Source organism: Coenobita brevimanus, chromosome 98, assembly GCF_032717465.1.
Source record: "Coenobita brevimanus isolate Jiangsu-jjx chromosome 98, ASM3271746v2, whole genome shotgun sequence".
In the NCBI taxonomy this organism is placed as follows: domain Eukaryota; kingdom Metazoa; phylum Arthropoda; class Malacostraca; order Decapoda; family Coenobitidae; genus Coenobita; species Coenobita brevimanus.
Window position 1 is genome coordinate 21,406,992 of NC_137051.1, and position 26,464 is coordinate 21,433,455.

The following is a 26,464-nucleotide window of genomic DNA, read 5'->3' on the forward strand; positions in this document are numbered from 1 at the left end:
ATAGGATTATTTCTTATTCGGAATCGACTGTACTCTACTAGAAGGTTTACTAACTTTATCTTTCCTGTTCTTGTCAGGAAAGACCTTAGGTACAGATGATGCTCTCTTAATATTTGATGAACCTGACTGACTAATCTTAGGAGCAAAGTTTAGTTTGGAAACTCCTTGAAAAGAAGTCTCCAACTTATGAATCCCTTCCTTAGATCTACTCTTAGAAGGGGTTGCCTTGTGAATACTTCGAGAAGTTAGTAACCACTGACTTGGGAGTGGAAAGGGCATTAATACCCAAAGGACCATCCTCTGACCGGAGGGGCATCTCATCCTCCTCCCTGTCAGATAAAACATTCTTAATGTCTAAAGAATCCGACTTACCTATCGTAGGATTAGAGCTAAATTTGGAAACTCCTTGAAAAGAAGTCTCCAACTGATGAAGCTCTTTTTTAGATCTACTCTTCACTGAGGTTGTCTTCTGAATACTTTGGGAAGTATTACTAGCCACTGACCTGGGAGTGGAAAGGGCATTAACACCCACTGAGCCATCCTCTGAATGGAATGACATCACATCCTCCTCCCTATTGGATAAAAGAATAAACCGGTTCTTAGTCTCCAAAACAGGTCCGGATTTGACTGGAGGTGACCTAGTTCGACCCCTTTTACGAGCTGGGGAGACAAACCCACCAAACCCATCACCTTCAGGGGAAGAATGAGTCTCGGCTTCTCCCCGAGACTTAGTAACGGTTTAAGGACCTGCTACTGGGTTATCACCACCAGTAGATTATCCTTCTTAGTAGTAGATTCAGGTTTCACAGCTTTCCTATTGGCAGAAGGACCTGTTGCAGATTTGTCATCACCTGTAGAATGATTGTGCTTCTTAGTTATAAATTTTGGTTTTGCAACATTCTCTCTCGGCCTTTGGCACTCTGGGAGAAGGAAGCTCCTTCCCTTGGTGCTGAAGTAGCAGCAACTTGAGCAAATGATCTACCGGGGGTGGGTTGGGCTCGCTTTAGCAAAGCTAAAGCTTGCCCAATGCTAATGTGCTCAGCATTAGCTTTAACTACCACCTCCTGCTCAAACATTCACCGTGGAATTCCTTAGCAGTGATGCCATGGTCACCACAACAGTTTCCACAATGAAGGTCCCGATTGCAGTCTCCATGCTCTGGCTGAAAACACTTTTGACCACCCTAGCATCCTTGCAAACACTTGCAGCATGTCCATATCTAAAGAAATTCAAACATTGCAATGGCTTTGCCTTATGCGGTCTCACGCTGATAAGCAGCCTATCAATATAAACAGACTGAGGTAAGACCCTATCGGTAAAGGACAACTGGTACAAAGGTAACGTAACTGACATTTTTTTTACATCAACCACATCAGGAGGACACATATCGAGGATTTCACGCTCCCCGAAGTCAACTAGGTCATGGCAGGAAACCACTCCCTTAGCATAACTAAATGTCCTGTGTGGTTTAATTTCTGCTAACATAGAATTATCTAACTTTAAATCGGTTAGCATGCGAGACACTGTTTCAGAAGAAGCGTAAATTAAAACACTCTTCTTACCATACCTTTTGACAGAATCGGATGGTAAAACGACCAACTCTTTCCTCAATAAAACGGCAGACTTTAATAAAGTTTGCATGTTCTAAACGAACAGTTGCAAGAAGACACTTTGGATAGGATAGCAGCCTATTCTGTGGGTTTGCAGAGACTGTTATAGACTTTGTGTAATCCTTAGGGATGTATGCACCTGCATCATGAAGAAGTATTCTAAGAGACACACTCAATTCAGTATCAGAACTCAACGTTGATAAAGCATGAGAAGCGTCCTCAGCCCTTGCAAACTGAGAATGACATTCCCATCTGTTAACATCATCATGCCAGTTAATTTTGATCTTCTCAACTACACCAAATGGCTCCAACATCTGGCATACGGAAACGTAGTCACGGTGTGGCCACTCAGTCACGGTCGAAACACGTTTATTGATGACACAAGGTCCAGCCCTGGAAGCAGTGGAACCTGCGTCATCTAAAGAGGGAGAGGGTTTATGAGAGGAATCCACATCCATGATCAGGTTCGTTCTGGGTCTGTCAACTGGAGAATCAGTTTTGCTTAAATTTTCATTGATGGCTGCCAGGGCCAAAATTAACCTGAGGAAATAAAGGGTCCATTCAGGCGGGGCCTCGCACTTGAATAAGACTACATATACAGCACTGGTTCATCAGGCCAGTGAGGCATCCTGTCACGACAGACAGGGATAAAGGGGGCTGCCAACCCGCTCCTAGCCCAGGTATAACCAGCAGAGCTTTCCCCTTTTGGACGGTATTCGCTCTCGCCCAAAATTAGGGGTGTCAAATTGGCTTCCCCAACTCTAGGCGAGAGAGTCCCCCCAGTACGGCAAACCTCCGCCCATGCAGGGGGGGAAATTGGTGGGGTGAGCAGGTAAGGCTGGTGATTGGTTGGGTAGTAGGAAAATAGGGTCATGGTAGGAACAGGTCCATGAGGAATATATCCCTGGGGAAATGGGCCACAGGAGGAACATAGTTTCAGTAGGTAAAATGGGACCCTAGGGGTCTTCTCCCATACGGGGAGTGACCAACCATGGTTCCCTGTAATGCCAGTATGCACAATCGTAGGGTTTTATCATGGCAGCACCAAGCCAAATAAAACCATGGAAAAAAAAGGGGGAGGAGGGAGCACTGAGATTATTTCTAACCCCTACAACCAAGGGATATCTTACCAAATCATGGGGCAAAGAAGGATTGGATGATGAATGAAAGAATGAATGAAACAATATAAGACTGCCTTGCATGGAGGGGGGAGGGGCTGAACAGACCATCAGAATCCACAAATATATGTATGAAAGCATAAATGAATGAATGAAACAATATAAGACGGTCTTGCATGGGGGGGGGGGGCTGAATAGACATCATCAGAAGCCACAAATATATGTATGAAAGCATAAAAGTGGAACTATTAGTAACATGATCAGTGAAGTAGGTAGCACATCACTAGTCTACTATCAACAAGGAAAAATATATAACTATGTGGACGAGAATACAGTATACTGTACTGTTAACCTGTAAACTGCTGCATTAATTTTTTCTGCCCTTACTGTGGTGTGCAAAAATACTGATTTATAAGCTTTCATTCATATTTTACTCCTATAATATGATACAGAACTTGCTGAAGTATGAATGCTTCAAAGATAATGTCAACATCTCTTATACAGTGAGTTCCTGATAAACGAAAACCCGAAGTACGAATTATCAATGTTATGAAAGTGATGAATATAGGACAAATTTCATAATACATAAGTATCTGTCTCAATTATACGAAAAGCAATATGAAAGGAAATACGAAAAATTCAAAATGGGCGCTTGCTTGCAGAGAGGAAACGAACTAACCCCTCTCTGGTAAACAGTTTTTTGCACGCTTCTCAGTTGAGTCCATGGTTTAGGAACAAATCGCCGTCAGGTCGATTCCCCATCATTTATTTACATATCAGTTGATTTAGCTAGTATATTAGAATTCGATTTATATGAGTTAAAAAGGTGATAGTGGTTTATTCTTTTTTTAATGTAAAATATGGCATCAGATAGTTGGTATTAACGGAAAAAAATAGAAATACAGTAATCACTCCAATATCCGGATCAATAGAGCCATCGGTAGGTTCGGATATTGGTTTTGTCCGGATATTGGGCCCCAGCTTATGGACTTGTACTTACGGACCCTAACACAGAGAAACACCTATACAACTCCCTCCGGACATGCATAGCATCTATTTAACACCCAAATCACACCAATAAGGCACATAAATGACTGAAATAAATGCAATAGACACATAAATGTGGGTTTAGAAGTATGTTCATACATTAATAAACATTCTGGTACTTATGGACTCTAACCGAACCTAACCTAACCGAACCTAACCGAACTCTGAAAAACACATTCCTACTGCACATGCATGAGGTAAGTTTAGTATGGAAAGAAGTACAGTATGACACTTTCTGGTAAGTATAGTATGGGAAAAAATACAATATGAAACATTCTGGTAAATATAGTATGGAAAATAGTACAACATGAAACATTTTGGCTACTTACAGCAAGTCCCTGGCCACCTCGATGAATAACCGCCTCCTCTCGGACTCTGACAGTAAGAACGATTTCCTGAAGCACTTGCACTACACTCTTCCTGAAGTCTTGCACTGAACTTAGTCACTAACACACAGAAGTCCGTTCTTTTCACAGTGTTCACTTTAGTCCAAATAATGTTCCATTAAATTTAAGTGTTGCACATTAACTTTTCCCAAGTTTTTTTAAGTTTCCAAAGCCAAAACAAAGAAGGTTAGTTACGTTAAATTTCTTTTCTACTTAGTCTTTTCTCCCAACTTGAAAACCTTAACACAACACACCGTTTTTTTCACTGCACAACACTCAAAATTCCCGTGTGGTCTAGTGGAGAAGTTCTTGCTGTTTATTCACTGTCAGAGCCCGAGAGTATCACTGGCAGGTGTCCAAGGGGTGCATCGGTGGGTAGTGGTGATGGCGTACCAACTACAGAAGACTCTGAAGACAGCCGCAAACTCACGTCGAGCGGTGACTCCACTGTAGCTGATGTGCTGGGCTGTGGCTCGGAGCATGAGGGCCTGTCTTGGGAGGCAACGGAGTGGAACCAGGGCTTGGCACAGCGGGGGTCCCGGGCCTGAAAAAACTGTCAATCGTTGACTGACGCAAGGACCGGACGATTCTGGCGATTGATGATGCGCTGCCGGAAAGCACGCACTTCCTCCACGAGTCCCAAGGGCCCCATCTCCCTGTCGCAGTCCGGGTGTTCCAGGTAGTCTAGGACGAACTCTAGATGTTCCCGGAGTGCGCTCAGCTTGGGGATGGCTGGAGTAGTGTCCTGCTGGGCGGAGTCTGCATCATCATCGCCTTCGTCGTCGGAATCTTCAAGTTCGGGACTGACACCAGCAACCGAAGACGCGATCTCGATATCAGACAACGTCTGATACCCAGGATCGCCTCGTAGATCCAACCACTCACGAACATCGTCCACATCAACATCATACGCCGTGCGTACGTAGCCGTGCATGGAAGTCATCCACGTCAAACCCTAGGAAATCGTACTCCACATCTGTTCCGAGAAGCAGACGAGACCAACCATTTTCAAGAGTTTTCACAGGGACTTCCTTCCATGCACTAGCCCAGTTGTACAGCGCAGACTTGATGTTGCAGCGGCGAAGGTTTTCCAAAGTCCGCTTGCCTCGAGTGTCACGTCCTTCCTGCGCTCGTCTCGTCCTCGAGAACCACCATCACCTCGTCCAGGAACTTCCGACGGTACAGGCGCTTTGTTGCCACGATCACTCCTTGGTCCATTGGTTGAATGAGAGCAGCCGTATTAGGTGGCAGAAACATGCACCTAATACGGCCATTCTCAGCAACCAAGTCCTTGTCGCACGGGTGGGCAGGTGCATTGTCGAGGAGAAGGAGAGCCTTTACCTGGTCGCGAGGAATTCCCAGTGTCTTCGTCTGGTAATGTATGACCTCCTTGACGAAGTGATGGTGAAACCAGTCTTTGAAAATCACAGCTGTGAACCATGCTTTCAAAGAATGGTACCATACGACAGGAAGGACATCCATCACCCCACGAAGGCACCGAGGCTGCTTTGCACGGCCAACAATAACGGGCTTAAGCCGGTGCATGCCGTTAGCATTGGCACAACACAAAGCAGATATCCGTTCCTTAGAAAGCTTGCGGCCAGGTACACGCTTCTCCGTCTCATCGGCGAGAGTGTTCGTTGGCACCGAGCGATAGAATAGGCCAGTTTCGTCAGCGTTATAGACTTGACCGAGAGTGAGGCCCTCCCTGTCGATCAAGCCTTTCACCTTGTGCCGAAACTCGTCCACTCCATCCTCGTTAGCGTCCAATGCTTCGCCATGTGCTTTACGGTTAGTAAGGCCATGTCGCAACTTGAACGCGAAGAGCCACACCTCGGATGCCTTGAAGTCTAGGGCGTCGTGAAGCCTTGCAAACTTCTCAGCAGCAGCCTTCAGCTCCGTTCCACGTACCATCACACCAGCTGCACGTTGCTGTCGATACCAAATCAACGTGGAGCGGTCGATCTCTGCATACTTGGGAGTAAACATAACCTTCCTCTCCACGTTGCGTTTGCTTCTCGACGAGAAGTCAGCCGTGTACTGCATGAGCTTGTCTCGGGAACGCTTGATATCAAACAAAGTCGACCGGGCCAGGTTGAACTCGCGGAGAATGCGAGAGGAAGACCAACCCGCATCAACCTTCTCCAATATCTCCCGTTTCTTCTCCAGAGTCAACACCACTCTCTTCCTTTTCTCAGGAGGCGGGGCCATCATCACACACACTAAGAGTAGGGCAGAGAGCAGCAGGAGGCCTTGCAGCAAGTACGGCACCACCACAAAAGCGAGCACGTGGGCAGCCATTACGAAGAGCGCAGGTCCAGTCGCGGTGAGAGACAGGCGGGAAGTGGGGAGGATGCAGCGGCGCTCTATCGGACGTCGGAGGAATGACGAACCAAAACAATGCTCTCACGCGGCGCGCGCGGCAAGTTCAAATTACGGACGGCAAAAAATCGTTTTTTTTTCCAATTTTTTTGGATTTTCGGACCATTTTGGGAATGTTTGATCCCAGGACGATAAGGTTCGGTTAGTGGGGATGTTCGGTTATTGGGCGTCCGGATATTAGAGTGATTACTGTATACTGAAACATGAATCAGGTGACGTACAATGTTTCACTTCATCGTTTAACATAAGGCTACATATGAGACATTGGCCTTTATATAAATGCCTAAAAACCTCAAGTGAACGATCGACATATTCTAAAATTATATGAATAATCTTCATATTACATCTACTTTCTCAGTTAATCAATCAATCTCAACCAACTGCATCCAAAAATTACAATAAAAATTACTGAATACAGCTATGGGAGATGCCAGAATATAATTCTAAGTTGACTACAGCGAGGCTGAAGCAAGTTAATTATTGACTACAAGTGCAAATTATAATATTAAAGCCTATGCTGTTGAATGAACATAGACCTTGATAGTTCCCCACGAAATTAGTTATTATAGTATTAATCAATTAATATTAAGTATATTTATAACCTCTGTGGTACAGTGGTAAAGTGTGCATTTTCGCACACTGGAAAGCGAGGGTTCGCGCACCGTCAGGATAAAAAACTTTGGGAGCGTTCTCCTGGCCATATACTGCTTGGCGGACACAAGAGGTGCTATGGTTGAACCAGTGTCGCATACTGAAAAGTATGCTTGCACCTAGTCGGCTTGCGTGGGCCGATTACACTTGGTTCACAGACTACACACACATCCAAAGCCACTCCAACACAACAATTACACTTACAAGCACTTCACACCCTACATACAGTCTCTACCAGACAGCCTAAGCCACTTGGTAGAGATACATTGGCTGTTTCGTCCCCACTTCGGTTGGGATAGGCCGGTTCTGCAGTGGATACTCAAACGGCTGATGATGATGATGATGATATTTATATAATGACAGGGAATCGTCCTGGGTGCGAATTATCCTGACTGGGAATTGTCCAAGTTTTGATGGCGAATTGACTTCAAGGTGAATTGTCCCAGAACCGAGTCCACGTCCCTCCTCGCAGCTTTGCTGTACGTGAGGATATTTTTGCAGCTATACACCTTTCCTTTTTGTTTAGACATGCCTCCCAGGTGCCCTGCATCATTTCCAGCATCAGGAATGCCCACTGCAAACAAGAAGCAGCATCATACTCTAACTGTGGAGATGAAATTGAAAATTATAAGAAGCCACGAGGTGGGGCAGGGAGTCTTGAAGATTTGGGCGTACTTTAGGCCTTGCAGCTTCCACCATTGGGACTGTGACCAAGAAAATGCAGATGTACAAGAAAATGACCACCTCATTCTCTACATCTACAGGTATTACTTACTTCAAAATAGGAGGGGTAAAGTTTAAGTGGGGGGTCCGAGGGGGTCGTGGGATGCATCCCCCCATTTTTACGTATACTGTATTTCAATGGGGAAAATCGTTCCGATATACTGTACGAAATTTCGGATTACGAAAGGTTTTCTTGATCCCTATCCCTTTCGTATAATGAAGACTCACTGTGCTTTGATCTTCATTCACTGAATTCCAGGATTTGCTTACTTGGGAAAAAAAAAAAAAAAATAGATCACAGTTTTCTGTGATGACATTTAACCCTGAGATACAGATATGCTATTATTTTAGAAAAATATCAACCACAGTATTACCTGGGTAAATGTTAGGCTACAGATTCTGAAGAACACTACGGCGTAAAATACATAAGTTCTTCAACTTCATTTACAGATCATCTGCGCTAATATACAATACAGTCAATGCTCACATAACGCGGGAATTTGGTACCCTAAAGCTCCCACTGTATGAGATTTTTGCATTATATGGCCATATGTTTACATGTTAAAGAGTTTCATGGTACCTAAGCCAGCCCCAAGATCATCTTCTGGGGCATTTTTTTTTTTTTTTTTTTTTTTTCTTCGTTGGTGGGGGCGCTCACCATCCACTCACTCGATGTACTGCTGCTTTGGGTGACTGTCCTTTCCTTTCTTCCATCCTTCCTCTTCTGTCTTTCTTTCCTTCATTCTTTCCTCTTTCTTCTGCCTACGGGTGACTTTACACTCCCTCCTCTGTCTTTCTTTCCTTCAGTCTTTCCTCCTCCTTCTGCCAATGGGTGACTACACTGAGTGACAAGTCAAATGGTTTCCTGTACACTAGGAAACCATTTACTACGCTGGATGGTAACCATACAACCAAATTATGGTGCCTGGTGGTATAGTGGGTAATTAAGGTGCTCCAATCGGACTGGGCCTGTGTAGGTTTATATCCAAGGGTTGGTTGGGGTTTATTGCTCACGTAATGCCACTCTTGGATGAGTGAGGCTGGTCACTCTTATCTTAAATGTCATTACCAACTTGCCTAGCCCCGGGTTCCTACTCTCCTCTATGGGGCAACATAGGATTGGATGACGGATGGATGGAGGACATTTACCTAACTAATAAAGACTTCATTACAAACAAACACTGGAGGATTCATCATCCTGAATGGAAGAGGTTGTGAACTTGCTGGGAGGAGGTGGGGGGGAATTGGGGATGGGGGGAGAAGAGGGGAGGATGGAGGGGATGTGTGTGTGTGTATTTACCTATTTGTAGTATACAGGAATTGAGCAATGCTTGTGTTGTCCTATCTCCATATCCATATTTATCGAGTCTACCTTTACACACATGAATGTTTTTCTCGTGCACCACCTCTTTGTCTAAGTCGTTCCAGATATTTAAGTATTCACCTAATATACCTAATCGTGATATACACGGAATGTACTATCCTCATGGGTTTCCGTCGCTGTTTCTCAATAAGTCAAATTTAGCTTTAAACTCATTTAAGTTTTTAGACTGGATGATCTCATTGTCCAGGCTATTCCATAAGTCTATACTTCTGTAAGGAAAGCTATATCTCTTCCTATCCTTCAAGCTGCTTGACTTTTTCAATTTCAATCCGTGTCCTCTTGTTGCTCTCTTATCCCATACAAACAGATCTTCTTTGTCAATTTTATCTACTCCCACCATGGTCCTGAACACTGCAATCATGTCTCCCCTCTTTCTCCTTTCCTCTAAGGAAGGCAAATCCAGCTTTTCCAGCCTCTCTCTGTTTGACAGGTCTGCCAGACTGGGGACCATCTTGGTTGCTGTTCTTTGTATTCTCTCAAGCTTGTTTATATCTTTCTTTTTGTGTGGGGACCACACTACCGCTGCATATTCTAACCTGGGGCGGATCATGGTCACTATCAATTTTTTCATCATCTCCTCATCCATATAATGAAATGCTACTCTTATGTTAGTCAAGAGTTTATAAGTCTCTCCAACTATCTTGCTAATGTGCTTTTCTGGTGACAAACTATCTTGGACCAGCACTCCCAAATCTTTCTCTTCTCTCCTTTTTGTGATTAGTTCATTACCCAACAAATAATTCAGTGATGGCCTCCTGGTACTTTTACCCATTTCCAATATTTTACATTTCTTTACATTAAATTCATTTCCCACGTCCGGCTCCAATTGTGTATCCTATCCAAATCCTCCTGCAGTATTTTACAATCCTCCTCAACCTCTATCTTCCTAAAGATCTTTACATCATCAGCAAACAGACTTGCATAACTGTTCACTCCATCTACCATATCATTTACGCAAATCAGGAACATTACTGGCGCCAACACCGAGCCTTGAGGGACTCCACTTGTTACTTCCCTCCATCCAGACATCCTATCCTTTATTACTGTCCTCATTTGTCTGTCTCTCAAAAAGTCTCTCATCCATTCCAGAAGTTTCCCCTTCAGTCCTCCTAGATATTCTAGTTTCCACATTAGTCTCTTGTGAGGTGTGTGTGTGTGTGTGTGTGTGTGTGTGAGAGAGAGAGAGAGAGAGAGAGAGAGAGAGAGAGAATGAATGAGTGAATGAGACAGGGTGGGTTAGTAATAGTTCTTGTCCCCCCCCTCCCAGTTCCCCCATCTTTCCCCACCCCCGATTGTCTCCCTCCCCTTCCCCTTGCCCTCCCTCACCCGCATTTGTCTCCCTCCCTTCCCTACCCCATCCCCACTTGTCTCACTCCCCTTCCCCTCCCCCACCCCCGCTTGTGTCCTCCCTCCCTGTCCCCCCGTTGCCCACTTAGCTCACTGCCTGCATGCTGTCAGTTGCCCTGAACTGCATCTCCCACCACCTAACCTTCCTGCATATGATGTTTGATGCTTCATTTTTTTTGCTGATGCAATCCACCCTATGTCTATAACTTCCAGTGTTGTTTTCCAACTATAGTTTTATGCCTCGCACTGCGTTCTCTCTATCACTGACTGTGCAGTATGCCTTTGAAACATAAACTGGGGCTTCCCATCGTGTTATGTCCATCACCAACACATAGTCAGTTGTAAAAAATGGGCAGCTTCCTCCAACTGCGTTATACTAATTTGTTTCACATTGTGACATTTTTTGGACACAAATGGCATCTTCCATGCTATGATTTATTTTGCACTACGTAACTGCACATTATGCTAGCCATGACTGTCTGATGAAATTATGACTGCTAGAAGCATGGGTATAACGAATAATACCTGTACTGAAATCCATCAGTGGCAGTGAAATGGATTAACACTACAATGCCATACAAGCTCACACAAAACAGCAATTCAAACTGTGCAATATCATTCTAACTTTTTTTTTCTTTATAATGCTGATCCTCCATTTATAAGACTCACCTGAACAGCAAAGTCTGATGTTATACAGGCAAGAAGCACATCCTCCCCCTCTTCTTCATCTTCTGGCAAAACTCCACTCTTTATTTTATGCCGTCTGACGTTGGATGGCGTGATCCAACCTTCATCATCACTCTCAACATTATCATCATCGTTGCTGCTCGTTGTGCAGCTCTCAGCATCATTTTTCTCATTCTCTTCATCTTCTATCACTGAAATATCAAAGTCAACAGTTTCTGAACAATATTCATTTCCATTTTCAAAACAGCTGTACATATAACCAGTACGGTACTACAATATCAGAGTTAATAACATCGAAACATAATACTGTATACAAAGATCTTGTTTTAAGTTGTCTATTTTTATATTCATCTAGCCCAGGAAAAATTAAAGAAAAACTGTTCATTAACCCCTCCGTGGCCACTGGCGTCAAATGACGTTTAGCCGATCAATGGCCACAGGCACCGTTTGAGTGCGGCCTATAAAAAAACGCAAAAATTTTTGGGAACTGAACGAACGTTCTGAACATCTTCACACTGACCTACACTACACTCCCATACACCTCATCAAGCAGTTCAAAGCCTGCTGCTGTGATGAGTGGATTTTCGATTTTGTCACTCCTAGCCATGCCTAAACAAGCACAACTACACCCATTATCTCGACCCAGGCAGAACATATCATCTTTGTCCTCTCTTGCAAAACACACACAACTACCTGTTTACGATTATGAAGTAATACAGGCACATACAAGAAAGACATGATAATAAGTGAAAAATACATTTTTGTCTTGGTATCTTTACCTATTTGCTCAGGTTTGCTGTAATGGTTTGGATCATTTGATGCAGTGCAACTTGTAGAAAACTGTGAAAACCTTCAGGAAGTGAACGAAAATCTGGGACATGAGGTTGACCTTGACTTCACCCTCTCACATATCATCTGTCAGTTCACCACCTGCTGTCATGACGAGTGGATGTACGATTTTTTTCGCTCGTGGCCATGCCTAAAAACACATAGTTACACCCATTATCTCGACTCAGACAGAAAATAAAATCTTTTTCCTCCCTTGCAAAACACATTCAACCACCCTGTTTACGAGACAGCAATATATATTCAAAAATAACAAGGTAAAATGATAAAGATGAACGTAAAATGATAGAGAAAGATGAACATGTTATTACGGAAAAAATACGTTTTCCCCCGTCTGTAACTTTACTTATTTCTGCTTTGTATCTGTATTCGTAATAATTGGACTTCTGAAACTGCATTACGATTCTATTTGTAGCCATGCTCGTGGTGTGGAAGCTTGAAGTTGCGACTCAACTTCCGTATTGCTAATCGGATCTGACCCTCCACTTTATTCTCCTGTGCCAGAGTCTAACCTTCAAGGACGTGCAGTTTTCTCATTCAGGACCGAAAATTCAACTCCTTTGCTCCCTTTTCCAAGCATGGGCACAACGATAACGCAAAAAATAGCTCGAAACTACCATAAACATATTTTATATCAAAGAGATAAAAAAAATTCATAATTTTTTTTTCCAGCCATTCCTAACAGATTATGTACTGAAATCATTCGATATCATCATATCTCATATATGCACAACATTTCAGCACCATTTGTATTCTTTTTGGAGATGAAAAAAACAACAACAACAACAACAACACCTTCCCAGTTGCGTTGCGGAAGTCCCATGGGCGGCGGATATCGGTTGCCGATATTCTTGCAACTTCCATGCTCCATTGCAAGCCACAAAATGCGTCTAGGAAGCTGAGATTTGTACTATTAGGTGCATCTGAACTTTCTCTTCAATATGGTAAGAAAAAAAAATCAATTTTCGAAACTTCAAAAAATGGCCCCGCCGTCAGCCTGGTGTTCACGGTAAATTCCGGCCCTTCGGCCACAGAGGGGTTAATCTTTTCAATTTGATGAAGTTTATTTTTCATTCTTGTTGAATATATATATATATATATATATATATATATATATATATATACAGTAATCCCTCCAATATCCAACGTAACAGAGCCATAGGCAGGTCCGGATAGTGGTCCTGTCCAGATATTGGGCCCCAGCTTATGGACTTATACTTATGGACCCTAACTCAGAAAACCACCTATACAACTCCCTCTGGACATGCATAGCACCTATTTATGACCCAAATCACACCAATAAGGGACATAAAAGACTGAAATAAATGCAAAAGAACCATAAAATGAGGTTTTAGAGGTGAGTTTATACAATATTAAACATTCTGGGTACTTACAAGTCCCTTGCTCCTGGACTGGTTTGAACCGCCAGTTTGCAGTCCACAGTTAATCCTCTGCACTCTAAATTCTAATTTCTTAACACTGCACAACACTGTAAATTCCTGTGTGTTCTAGTGGCGAGGTATTGCAGTTTATTCACTGTTTATTCACAAAAAACAAGCACCTGTGGCTTGCACTGCTATAAGCATCTGCTCTCGATCGGAGTTAGACTGTGACTGTTGATGTTGGCGGGGTAACAGAGTTGCCAGATCGCAACGGCCACATTACCAATCTGCTCAACTTTCATTACCAAATTTAACTTTTCATTACCAAATTCGTAAAGCTAGCATTTATTCTTCACTAATTATATATCAATCAATCAATCAATCATTTCCTGTGGCAACCCACGGGATGCATAGGGTCTCAATGAACTCTCTCCACCAATATTTGTCTCTTGCCCTCTCCTTCAGGTCCCACCAACACTCCTCTCCTGCTTCTTTTTTCATTGTCCTCAACCAGGTTTCCCTCAGCCTACCTCTACCTCTTCTTCCTCTAGCAATCCACTCTGGCACATCCTGTATTAAACAACTTTCTTTTCTGTATATGTGCCCCAGCCACTTCCAGCGAGACAGTCTCACATATTCATTAACTGGTTCCACTCTCGTAATATCCCTTACTCTTTCATTTGTAACTCTGTCTTGCCACTTTAGCCCAAGAATCCTTCTCAGTATTTTATTCTCAAATCCTAATACTTTCTGATCTGTTGCAATTGTACTGTACCATGACTCATGCCCGTAAATTAAAATGGGTCTAACCATGGACTTGTAAATTTTCACTTTAGTATGTACCGAAAGCATATTATTATTCCAAACAGATTTCAACATTCCAACAGCTCGCCAAGCCTGTCTAATCCTCTCCTCAATTTCATTGTTTAATGATCCATTAGATGATACAATCGTTCCCAGATATTTAAAGTTTTCTACATTCTTCACCACATTATTCCCAATTACACAATCGATTTGGTTCTCCACGTTCATATTAATAATTTCAGTCTTTCCACAATTTATTACCAATCCCACTTTTTCTCCTTCCTCCACCAGACAATTGAGCACCCTCTGCATCTCGTAAATACTTCCGCAAATCAGTACAATATCATCAGCATAGTCCAAATCCATCAGCTTCTTATTTTCTTTCCAGTTAATTCCTGCATCTGTTCTCCTTACAACCTTTTTCATAACATAATCCATAACCAAAACAAACAACAATGGCGAAAGAACTCCTCCTTGAATCACTCCTGACCTAACTTGAAATGGATCACTCAAAGAACCACCCACCATTACCTTACAAAAAGTACCTTCATGCAGGCTTCTAATAATATTTACAAACTTTTCTGGTATACCATAGAATCTCATAATTTTCAACATAGCTCCACGTGAAACACTATCAAACGCCTTTTCAAAATCCACAAAACACATGTTAAGTGGCATTTTCATCTCATTAGCTTGCATTAGATGCCTTACAATAATAATCTGATCATTACAACCTCGACCCTTTCTAAATCCCGCTTGTTCTTCTCTTAAAATTTTATCAATTACTGGCTCTATTCTGTTCAACAAGATTTTGGAAAAGACTTTTGCAACTACAGGTGTCAAAGTTATCCCCCTCCAATTGCCACACACACTTAAATCTCCCTTTTTTGGTATTTTTATAATCACTCCATTTTTCCACTCTTCTGGAATTCCACCATTATCCCAAGCCACATTAAAAAGTTTCAAAAGTGCATTCATCAACTCGTCATTTTCCACCTTAAGCATTTCAGGGAATATTCCATCCTCACCTGGAGCCTTAAAATTCTTTAACTCCTTTATAGATTTTGCTACCTCTTCCAAAGTTATATCCCCTGTTTCTATCTGCAAATCTCTCTCGGCTGGCAAAATGTTCTCTTCAGCTGGGATTGGTCTATTTAGAACAGATTCAAAGTGCTCTTTCCATCTTCCTTTTATATCCAAATCTTTAGTCATCAAATTACCATTTCTATCTCGTACAGGTATTTCCTTCCTTCTCTTTTCAGTCCCAGTTAACTCCTTTATGGCCTGATACGCTGCTCTTGTGCTCTGACCGTCATTTTTACTTAATTTAATTTCTGTCTCTGTCGCCTTTTCATCATATAGTCTCCTCTTATCACGTCTAACGAGTCTTTTTACTTCAGAATGTAAACTCCAATACTTTGCTCTAAGTACTTCAACTACCTGGCCATCAACATGTTGTTCTTCACTTCTTAACTTAGCCTCTTTCCTTTTCTGAATTACATTCCATGTTTCATCTGACATCCACTTTTTCCTTCTCGCTTTTCCCTTTTTCTTAATAGTAACCTTAGCACTCTCATGCAAAACCTCTTTTACCTCCCTCCACATTTGATTAATATCATTGTCTTCAGATTCCATCAAAGTCTGCAGGACTAGAAACTTGTTTCTACATTCGCACCGAAACTTTTCCCTCGTGCTCTCATCACTTCTCAGCTCATCAAAATCATAATTATTACCTCCTGTACAATTACCATTAACGTTTCTCTTAAGTTTTATTTTAATCTTTGACACAACAAGTTGATGATCACTACCTATATCTGTCCCCCTCCTTACGCAAACATCTTGCAAATAACTCCTATGCCTTCTGCTAATTGCAATGTGGTCAGTCTGGTTACAATATTTACCACATGGTGAAATCCAAGTAGTCTTATGTATTTTTCTATGCTCAAAGATAGTTCCACCAATTATAAGGTCATTTGCCAAACAAAAGCTTGCAAGTCGCACCCCATTTTCGTTTCTTATACCAACACCCTTCTTACCCGTACAATCTTCAAAGCCATCCCTACTACTGCCAACAATCACATTAAAATCACCAATGCAAACTAACACATCATGTCTTGCCACTCTATTCACTACATCCTGCAGCTTCTCATAAAAGTCATCCTTCATTTCATCAGCAGCCTCATTTGTCGGAGCATACCCTACAACCATACTGATATTACCATGGTCAGATTATAAGCGAGCATAAAGCAAGCGCTCATTAAAACTCTCCTTATAATTAACACCATGTTGATTATTTTCACACTATGTAGGGTAGCAGATTAATCAGAGAGAGCAAACAATCCACCATCTCCATCCTGTGTATCCTCATACATGTGAAAAATCCATTTGGTAATGCATTATTCTGATTCATTACCAAACAAATTTTTCATTACCAAATTGGCCCACACTTGGTAATGAAAAATACAAAATGGTAACCCTGACAGGGGAGGGGGGAGGGGGAGGAAGGAAGGGGTGAAGGGACCATGGTGTAACAGCTGTTCGGCGCCAGACGGGAATTTCAAATTACGGGAGGGAAAAAAAGTCAGATTTTTTTCGAATTTTTTGCAGTTTTTGGCCCATTTTGGGAATATTGGATCCCAGGACGATTATGTCCGGTTAGTGGGGATGTTCGGATATTGGGCGTTCGGATATTAGAGGGATTACTATATATATATATATATATATATATATATATATATACACTCAATCCTTGAGTAACACGTGGTTGAGTAACACGTTTTTGTTCTAACGCGGTCAGCATAATGAGATAAGTCATGTCAACACGCGGAAAAACTCGAGCTCACGCGGGAAGTCAGCTGGCCTGGCGACTAAATTTGAAAGTCGCGTGCGATGACTTCACCCTCTAAACTCTGGGTACTTTTCCTGGGCATATAGTTCCATTCTGTATGGGTATTGATCTCAATACCACACCCAGCCACCTAAGCCAAGCAGCCCTAGTGGGATAGGTTAGGTGTTAGGTAGAAAAAATTTTGCCTGGGAAACACACTGAGCATATTTTTGAGAAAAACCTATGGTTAGTTTTGAAACAACTGGGCGAGCATTGTTCCTGGCTAAGGGTTCCCGGTGGTGAGATGAATACGCATACAGAATGGAAATATGCTTCATGGGCACACTCAAGGCCAATTGGTTAGACAAAATTTATGGGTTTCGCAATTTCAGGGGACGAAATGGAACGAAAATGTATGCTAATCAGGAAAAAAAAAAAAAAAAAAAAAATCCATGTGTTCTCGTGAGTTAGGGTTCAGTTCCACATTCTTCATTCAATTTCATGCTGCCCAACACATTTCGGACCAACTGGGCATGTGGTTATCAGTCCTTTCTCATGCCTCACCTAGTTCTTACCCACTCATAATGGGATTTGCAGTTTTCAGGGAGGAAATGGAATGAAAATGTTTGCTAGACAAAAAGTTACTCTTTTATCCATGTGTTCTTGTAAATTAGCTTTCAGTTCTACATTCTTCATTCGATTTAGTGCTTCCCAACACATTTCCAACTAACTGAGCATACGGTTATGTCCTTTCTCGCGCCTAGCCTAATTCTACCCCACACTCATACTGGGTTTCACAGTTTTAGGGGATGAAATGGAACGAAAATGTGTCCTAAAAAAAAAAAAAAAAAAACTTTCATCCATGGGTTCTCATAAGTTAGTGTTCAGTTCCACATTTTCGTTCGAATTCGTGCTTCCCAACACGTTTCGGACCGACTGAGCATACGGCTATAAAATCCTTTCTCGCATCTCACTGACTTTACCTTACAGTCATATGAGTTTCGCAGTTTTAGGGGACAAAACTGAATGAGGATGATATCTTAAGCTGTTGGTATTAGTATTGGCACAGTGGAGACAGTTCTGACCGAAGATCTGAAGCTCCACAAAGTTTGTGCCAAGTTCGTGCCAAAGATCCTCTCCGACGACCAGAGGCAGTTTTGTATGGAATGTTGCACTGACATTCTCGATATGATAGAGGCTGATTCAAGTTTCCTGAATAAGGTAGTGACTTGCGACAAGTTAGGTGTTCACCTATGATTCTGAGAGCAAACGTCAGAGTGCCCAGTGGAAACACATGTCCTCCCCCAGGCCCAAGAAGGCAAAGATGAGCACGTCACAAGAGAAGGCCATGGTCGTTCCTTTCTTTGATTCCCAGGGGCTCATTCACATTGAGTGGGTTCCTGAGGGCCAAACCGTCAATAAGGAGTATTACCTTAAAGTTCTGAAAAGGTTCAGGGAGAAGACGAGGATGAAGAGGCCGCAGCAGTGGAGCAGTGGAGAGTGGTGGTTCCACCAGGACAATGCCCCATGCCACAGGTCAATGCTGGTGACCACCTGGATGGGCAACAGGGGAATGAAAGTGGTACAACACCCACCCTACAGCCCTGACCTGGCCCCTTGTGACTTCTTCCTGTTCCCATGCATGAAAGACAGCCTCAGGGGAATCAGATTCCAGTCAACACAGGAGGTGAAAGAGGCATCAGAAAATTACCTAAAGGGACTGCAGAAGAAGGACTGGGAGGAGGTCTTCCAGGATTGGGTGAGATGCCTGCAGAAGTGTGTAGATGCGAGAAGCCATTATTTTGAAGGAGACAAAGTTTTGTAAGCTTATGAAAATAAAGTGTCTCTCCTGAAATTTTCTCATTACTTATTGAACATACCTCATATATACAGTATACATACATATATATATATATATATATATATACATAGGAATCCCTTCACTATCCGATGTAACAGAGCCAAAGGCATGTTCGGAAAGTGGTCCCGTCCGGAAAGTGGGCCCCTGGTTCCTGGACTGGTACTTAAGAACCCTAACCCAGCCTACCTTTGCAAGCCACCTAAATAACTCCCTACCGGAAATGCACAGCACCTATTTATACCTATTTAAGACCCTATTCACACCAATAATGGACATAAAGCATGAACTAAATGAAAAGGAACCAAAGAATGAGGAAATAGAAGTGACTGTACCTCAGCCAGGGTACTTACAGCACGTCTGTGGCCGCCTTCTCTAAGGCTTTGGCAGTGGTGAAAATGCTCTTGAAGCACATACAGTAATCCAGTGTTGTGTTGCACTTACAGTAATTCTTTGCACTGTGAGTTATAATTGTTTAACACTGCACACTGTTCTTAATTGCACCAAGCCAGTTTCAACTGCCAGTTTCAACCACCAGTTTGCAATCCACAGTTAATTCTTTGCACTCAAAATTCTAATTTCTTAACACTGCACAACACTGTAAATTCCCGTGTGGTCTAGTGGCGAGGTATTGCTGTTTATTCACAAAAAATTAGCACGTGCACCATCCACTGCGATAAGCATCTACTCGTGATTGCAGTTGAGCAGTAACTGGTGGTGAGGGGGGAGCAGGGTTGCCAAATCGGAGCTCGGCCACATTACCACACTCCTCAATTTTCATTACCAAATTTAACTTTTCATTCCCAAATTCAAGAGTGAGAGCAGTGCAAATGAGTTACCTGAGAGGACCATGTGGAGTGACATGGAGGGACAGGTTGACAAATGAAGAAGTGAAGGAACGTTGTGGGGTGGATGTGGTTGAGAAGATTAGGGGAAATACACTGAGGTGGTTTGGACATGTGGAGAATGGAGAATGAAAGACTGACTAAGAGGGTGTATGTAGGTAAGGTGGAGGGAGGGACAGGGAGGGGAAGATTGAGGATGAGGTGGAGGGATGGAGCTGAGAGGTATATGAGGGAGGGGGGAGTGAGTTGGGGGGAGGGTAGTCAAATGGTGGGTGACAGAGCGACTTGGAGGCGTTTTGTCTGCAGCCACCATTTGCGGGATTAGGGCGTCGGGCTATAGATAGATAGAAAGATAGATTAGCAAATTCGTAAAGCTAGTATTTATTCTTCATTAATTATCTATATACAAGTGGAAAGAAATGTAATCACTCTCTTTATAATTAACAGCATGTTGATTATTTTCATGCTATGTAGGCTAGCAGATTAATCAGAGACAGCAGACAATCCACCATCTCCATCCTGTGTATCCTCCTCCTCCTCCTCATCATCATCATCCGGACCTTCTTTCCCGCCCAAGGGCAGGGTGAGGAATAGCAATGTCCAGACAGCACAAACTCGCCCAATCCAAATAGGCCACACTTCCATTCATTCGTCATTCAAGCCCCCGGAATCCTGGCTCTACTGAATACGCCAAAAAAATCATTCACCATATTCTGCAGCTTCACACAAACGTATCCGATTGAGTCAATCCGGACGCTGCCATGCTCACAAGGTGTACCAAAATCCCTGATCATACATTTCTCCTCACAACATTCATCCAGCCAGCTCGAACTCTTGTCAGTTCCCTAGCCTCACCGACTTCCAAACCTCTCTTCCTCACACACTCATCCACCATATCTCTCCACCTTCTCCTTGGCCTACCTCGCCTCCTCCCTCCTTCAAATTCACTCAGGAATACCCTTTTCACCACTCTATTGTTATCCAATCTTTCCACATGACCATACCATCTCAGGACACTCTCTTCGATTCTGGTGTCCACCGACTTCCTTACTCCACACCTTTCATGAATCACACTATTTCGTATCCTATCCACCCTCTGTACTCCACATACACTCCTCAACAGTCCCATCTCCACTGCTCTTACTCTTGACTTTTCATTTTCATGCCACACCATAGTCTCACACCCATATGTTAGAGTTGGCACTAACACTCCCTCATGTAAGCCTCATGCAGCTGCAACACTCAAGCCTCTGTTTTTTATCAAGGCCTTCATTGCACCAGCTACTTCTTCCTTGTGTCACTCTGCTTTCAACTTCTTTTGCACATTTTCCTCTCTTCTCTATCACTGTACCTAAGTATTTGAACTCTCTCACCAATTTCAGTCTCTCTCCATTCACTGTGACATCACACTTGGAGTCCCCATCTCTCTCAACAACCATCACTTTACTCTTCTCTTCATTTACTCTCAAGGCATGAAGCTCACAGACATCAGCAAAACTCTGCACTAGTCTACCAAGTTCCTGTCCGGTACTTGCAAGCAGTACTGCACCATCAGCATACAACAAATTTGAGATATTCCATCCACCACCATTCCTTACCAACGCCATCCCTCTCTCCATTACTCATGTTTTCACTTCTCTCATCACCCCATCCATATATACACTGAACAACCATGGGGACATCACACAACCTGGTCGCATGCCCACACCGATCGTGGACCATTCACTTAGATGCCCATTAACCTTTACACATACTTCACTACCATCATAAAAATTCTTGACAGCACCTAGCAGCTTACGATCTACACCATACATGCGCAGAACTTTCCAGAATCCCTCTCTGTCTACTTTGTCGTATGCTTTTTCCAGATCCATGAATGCCATAAACACCTTATGGTCCTACTCACAAGCCTTCTCTGCTATCTGTCTCACTGCAAATACTTGATCCACACATCCTCTGCCACTCCTAAAGCCACCTTGTTCATCACTCACTAGGACTTCTGATATCTCTCTTACTTTCTCTATAATAATTCTTCCATATACCTTCCCTACCACACTCAATAAACTTATGCCACGATAATTTTTGCACTCACTTCACTCACCTTTATTTTTGTACAGGGGTACAATCACAGCCTTTTTCCACTCTGCAGGCACAGTTTCACTCATTCATGCCTTCTTACATATCTCCAACAAGCACTTCATTCCACTCTCTCCACTACACTTGAGCATCTCTGCATACACCTCATCAACCCCAGCTGCTTTCCCATTTTTCAGGCGTTTCACAGCACTCTTCACCTGTGCGAGTGTCACGTCTCCAGGCACTGAATTCCTTCTCAGCACACCCCCAAAACCAATCATGTTTACAGCCGCACTGCTCTCTCTATTCCCATTCATCAGGCTTTCAAAATATTCTTTCCATCTGGTCCTTACTTCTTCTCCATGGGTTAGTAACCTACCACCTGCATCTTTTACACTATCACATTTCCTTCCTCTTTCACTTCTACATTTCCGCACCTCTTTCCAGAATAACTTCCTATTTTCAGCATAGTTCGCATTCATTTTTCTTCCCAGATCATCATTTACCTCCTCCTTTTTCCTCTTCACTAGTCTCTTTACATGCTTCTTGCTCTCGATATACAAAGTTCTTTTTTCAAATGAACCCTTATCCTGTAACCACTTTAGCCACTTCTTCCTCTTTTCCTCCACTGCTCTCTTAACCTCCTCATCTCACCATGCCGTTCCTTTCTTCTTTGTTGATACTGTACTCTTGCCACACCACACACTACTTTAGCATTCCTAACTAAGCAATCCCTATATGCCTTCCACAGGCTGTCCAGATCCATTTCATTCCAGCTCAGTAATTCTGACTCGTCCTCTACTTTGGTCCTGTAATCATCTGCCATTTCTTTGATCCTCAGCTTCTGAACTTTCAGTCTTTCACCCTGACTGCTCTTCTCTCTCTTGATCCACCTCACTCCTCTCAGCTTGATCTTGCATACCACAATCATACGATCTGACAGACCTCCACATCGTCCTCTCACAGCCCTCGTATCAGCAACCATCCCCATCATTGACATCTCTACGAGCACGTAATCAATCAGGTTTCTTTCAACACGATCCCCGTTTCCTCTATGCCATGTATATTTATGTGCATCTTTTGTGTTTGAAATACAAATTACAAAGGCACAACCTCCTCTCCGGACACATATCCTTTAGTCTCTTCCCATTATCATTTTCTCCTGGTACTCCATAACAACCCAATATGTCATCCTCTGGACTGTCATAAAGACTTTGTAGTTACTTGTAGAGAAGTATATTTTAGACTTGTGGTCGAGCGGCTTTTATATCTTGTAGTAGTTTCCCCACCAGATGTCATGTAGTGACGGGAGAGGTAAAGAATAGTATGGGACTATTTTTATTTGTCTTGGAAATATTAAACAGGTATAATAGTATAAGTCCTGGGTAGCTACCTCCCTGTCTCGCTATCTCTCTCTCTCTCTCTCTGTTCTAAGTCTAATCTCCGTCTCGACCTCTCTCTAGGGTCGCTTGTCTCCTTCTAAACTCTCTTTCCTAACATCTCGTGTAGTAGGGTGTGTGTGTCACGTATGTTCCTCATGGCAACAGAACTTTCTCACGAGAGGACTGCTGACAGCTAACTGCATCATCTCCTTACTGGCCGCTGTCGTCAGCTTTCCTCCGTGTAAGCGTTTAGCGCTGCTCGCTTCTCGCAAACACAACACCTTCTCATCATTTGACTTCCTGCTTCTATCTGTCTCTCTATCTATCTATTTATTTATCTATCTATTATGTAGTCCTATATTTGCTCGGCCGCGAAAAATGGCGTACCATCGACATTTAATAGTTATAATATATTAATACATACTACATACACATTATAATGAACTTATAAGCTAATTAAGTGAAATACATAATATTGTAAAGTAACATAATTGTATGAATATTGTATACATATATTATTCATAGTAAATAGTGATTATTCAGTAATATTACATTTTAAATAAGTTGAATACATATTGGAATAAATGCATTAAAGTAAATTATTTAACTGTAATACAGTATGTACTTGGGTTATTATAGTGAATTGCATACATGCAAGAATAAAAATAGTTTAAAATTAAGATTATTGTAAGAGTTATTAATATTTCATTCAAAGATAATGGTACTGGTTTGTCATATATGGGTCATTCTTCTTTGTGTTATTATTATTATTATTATTATTATTTTTTTTTTTTTTTTTTTTTTTTTTTTTTAAATATAATTAATAATATATAAAAAATATATAAACTTAATTAAGGGTGGTTAACTTTTATTTTAACTCTCCCCACTAAACAATGACTCCAAATTAGCAATTCTTGCATGCATTCTGTGCATGGCCAACAGCAATACTGCAACCACAATGCAGATAATTATGAAGACAGAAGGTGCTTGGCTATACACATAATATGGGTTGAACATACTCAAACTCAAATCTTCCCAGGGCTTCATAGTTTCATTGATCAGCTGCATAGTTTCAAACTTAGGTGAAGTCAGCTTAATACTTGTGCTCATGTTTAAGTCCATATCAGGCAGTGGGTGGAAATGTTTGTGTGTATGGTTGATAATGGCGTAGTGATTGATGGTGGAAAAAGTAGACATGGATGGTGTAAATACCGCACAGTAGTCTGGTGCTATGTATAATCCTGAGGCTGATGTATGAGATGGTGGTATATCTGGACAGACTATGTAAACTGATGTGTTATGAGGGAAATAAAAAAACTGCGAGTGTTCAATGCGTTGATGGTGTACAAGTTTATCTGGAGCAAAAGTGAAGTTGCAATGATGATGAATATTGTTATTGCTGATGATAGCCATTTCACAAGGGACCGTATCAGTAGGCTGAAACGTGAAAATGTACGCAGGACAAAGATGAACAGCATGTAAGGATGTGCGGCACTTTCGCTCAATCGTTGACTCACCTGCGAAAGTGACAGTGTCTCGTCTCTTGGAGACCATGATGAGTTCGGTGTCTGTGTTGATGTTGATGATGACTAAAGTGTTGTTGTTTCTATAGGGGAAGGGGTGTATTTGGTATACTGTGAACAGGTCTTCCGTGATGAATGGTACATGAGCTATCACTGATGTTGGTGTTAGTGTTGCTTCCAAGTACGGGTAATATTGCATAAATTCCCTACTGCGGAACAATGGCTTCAATTTATGTTTATGTATGCCTTGACTAACTATCTGACGTAGCTCATGAACTGGGAGTAAGTCATTTGTGATCTTGCCATCACCAGCATTCGAAATTCCTTGCATAAGTGCCCTGAAATGATCTCTAGTGTTCTCTTCCCATTATCATTTTCTCCTGGTACTCCATAACAACCCAATATGTCATCCTCTGGACCAGTGCCTACTCTTCTGTTCATATCCCCCATCAAGATCACTTTATAGCTCCTGGGCATTTCTCCCACTACTTCATCTAGCTCATCCCAAAACTTGTCTTTCTCTCTCTCACTCCTGTCCTCACATGGTGCATACGCTACAATCACTGCCACTTTCACCTTCTCAAACTTGAACTTGACATACATACACCTCGAGCTGACACATTTGTAGTTTTTCATTCCATTCTGCCACACCTCATGCATCAACAAAGCAACTCCTTCCTTGCATCTTCCTCTCCCATTCATTCCCGATCTTACACATTTCACACCCTCCCACTTCTCCACTTCCCACCCTTTCATCTTCATTTCACACAATGCTATTACAGCATATCTCACACTCTTAAACACATTCACCACTTCCACCCTCTTGCTCTCCTCATTCACACCTCTCACATTTCACATGGCCACATGAGTCTGCTCATTTGGTTGGGGCCCTGGGCAGGTATTGGGCCCTCCGAGGCTCTCTGAAACGACTGCCATGATTAAGTGATTTTGGATTGGGGAATCTGGGGGACACTTAACCATGCCAGAAACCCCAGTTATATGGTTACCACCCAGCGTAGTAAATGGTTTCCTGGGAACAGGAAACCATTTGGCTTGTCAGTCAGTGTAGAGCTCATATGGCATCACTATACATTGAGTGAGTGGATGATGGAAGCCCCCACCTACCTCATACATGTGAAAAATCCGTTTGGTAATGCATCATTCTGATTCATTACCAAATAGTGTGAGTCTTTGAAATACAAAAACCCAAAGTACTAATTTTCGATGGTATGAAAGCGATGAATATAGGACAAATTCCACAATACAAAAATATTTGTCTCAATGATACGAAAGGATATAGAGAGATAGCCCAATTATCCAGACTATATGGTGTGAAGAGGTGCCTGAATAGTCTGAAATCGTGATTAATCTGGTGGAAACAAAACACAAGTACTGTTAGATTGATTTATTTACCGGTAAATGTACAACGAAAGACACAACTCTCTTCCCAGTTCAGTCTGAAGAAAATTTACACCAATCAAAATACAATGAAAACCCTGTTTCTACCAGTGCGTGTTTCAAATGGTTCGATTTTTCCACCCTATTTTCGTCAGACTTTGGGAAGACACCTGTCTCTCTCATTGTAC

General features: G+C 42.3%; 1 protein-coding gene across 1 annotated transcript in view; it reads right to left on the minus strand.

The window, feature by feature from the left end:
• LOC145413992 (RNA-binding protein NOB1) overlaps positions 1-26,464 on the minus strand; it is a 175,004-nt gene that overhangs the window by 66,854 nt on the left and 81,686 nt on the right. Inside the window, exon 5 of the mRNA XM_080283564.1 lies at positions 11,318-11,526. Coding sequence (XP_080139690.1) covers positions 11,318-11,526 — 209 coding nt within the window. The remainder of the gene's footprint in view (positions 1-11,317; positions 11,527-26,464) is intronic.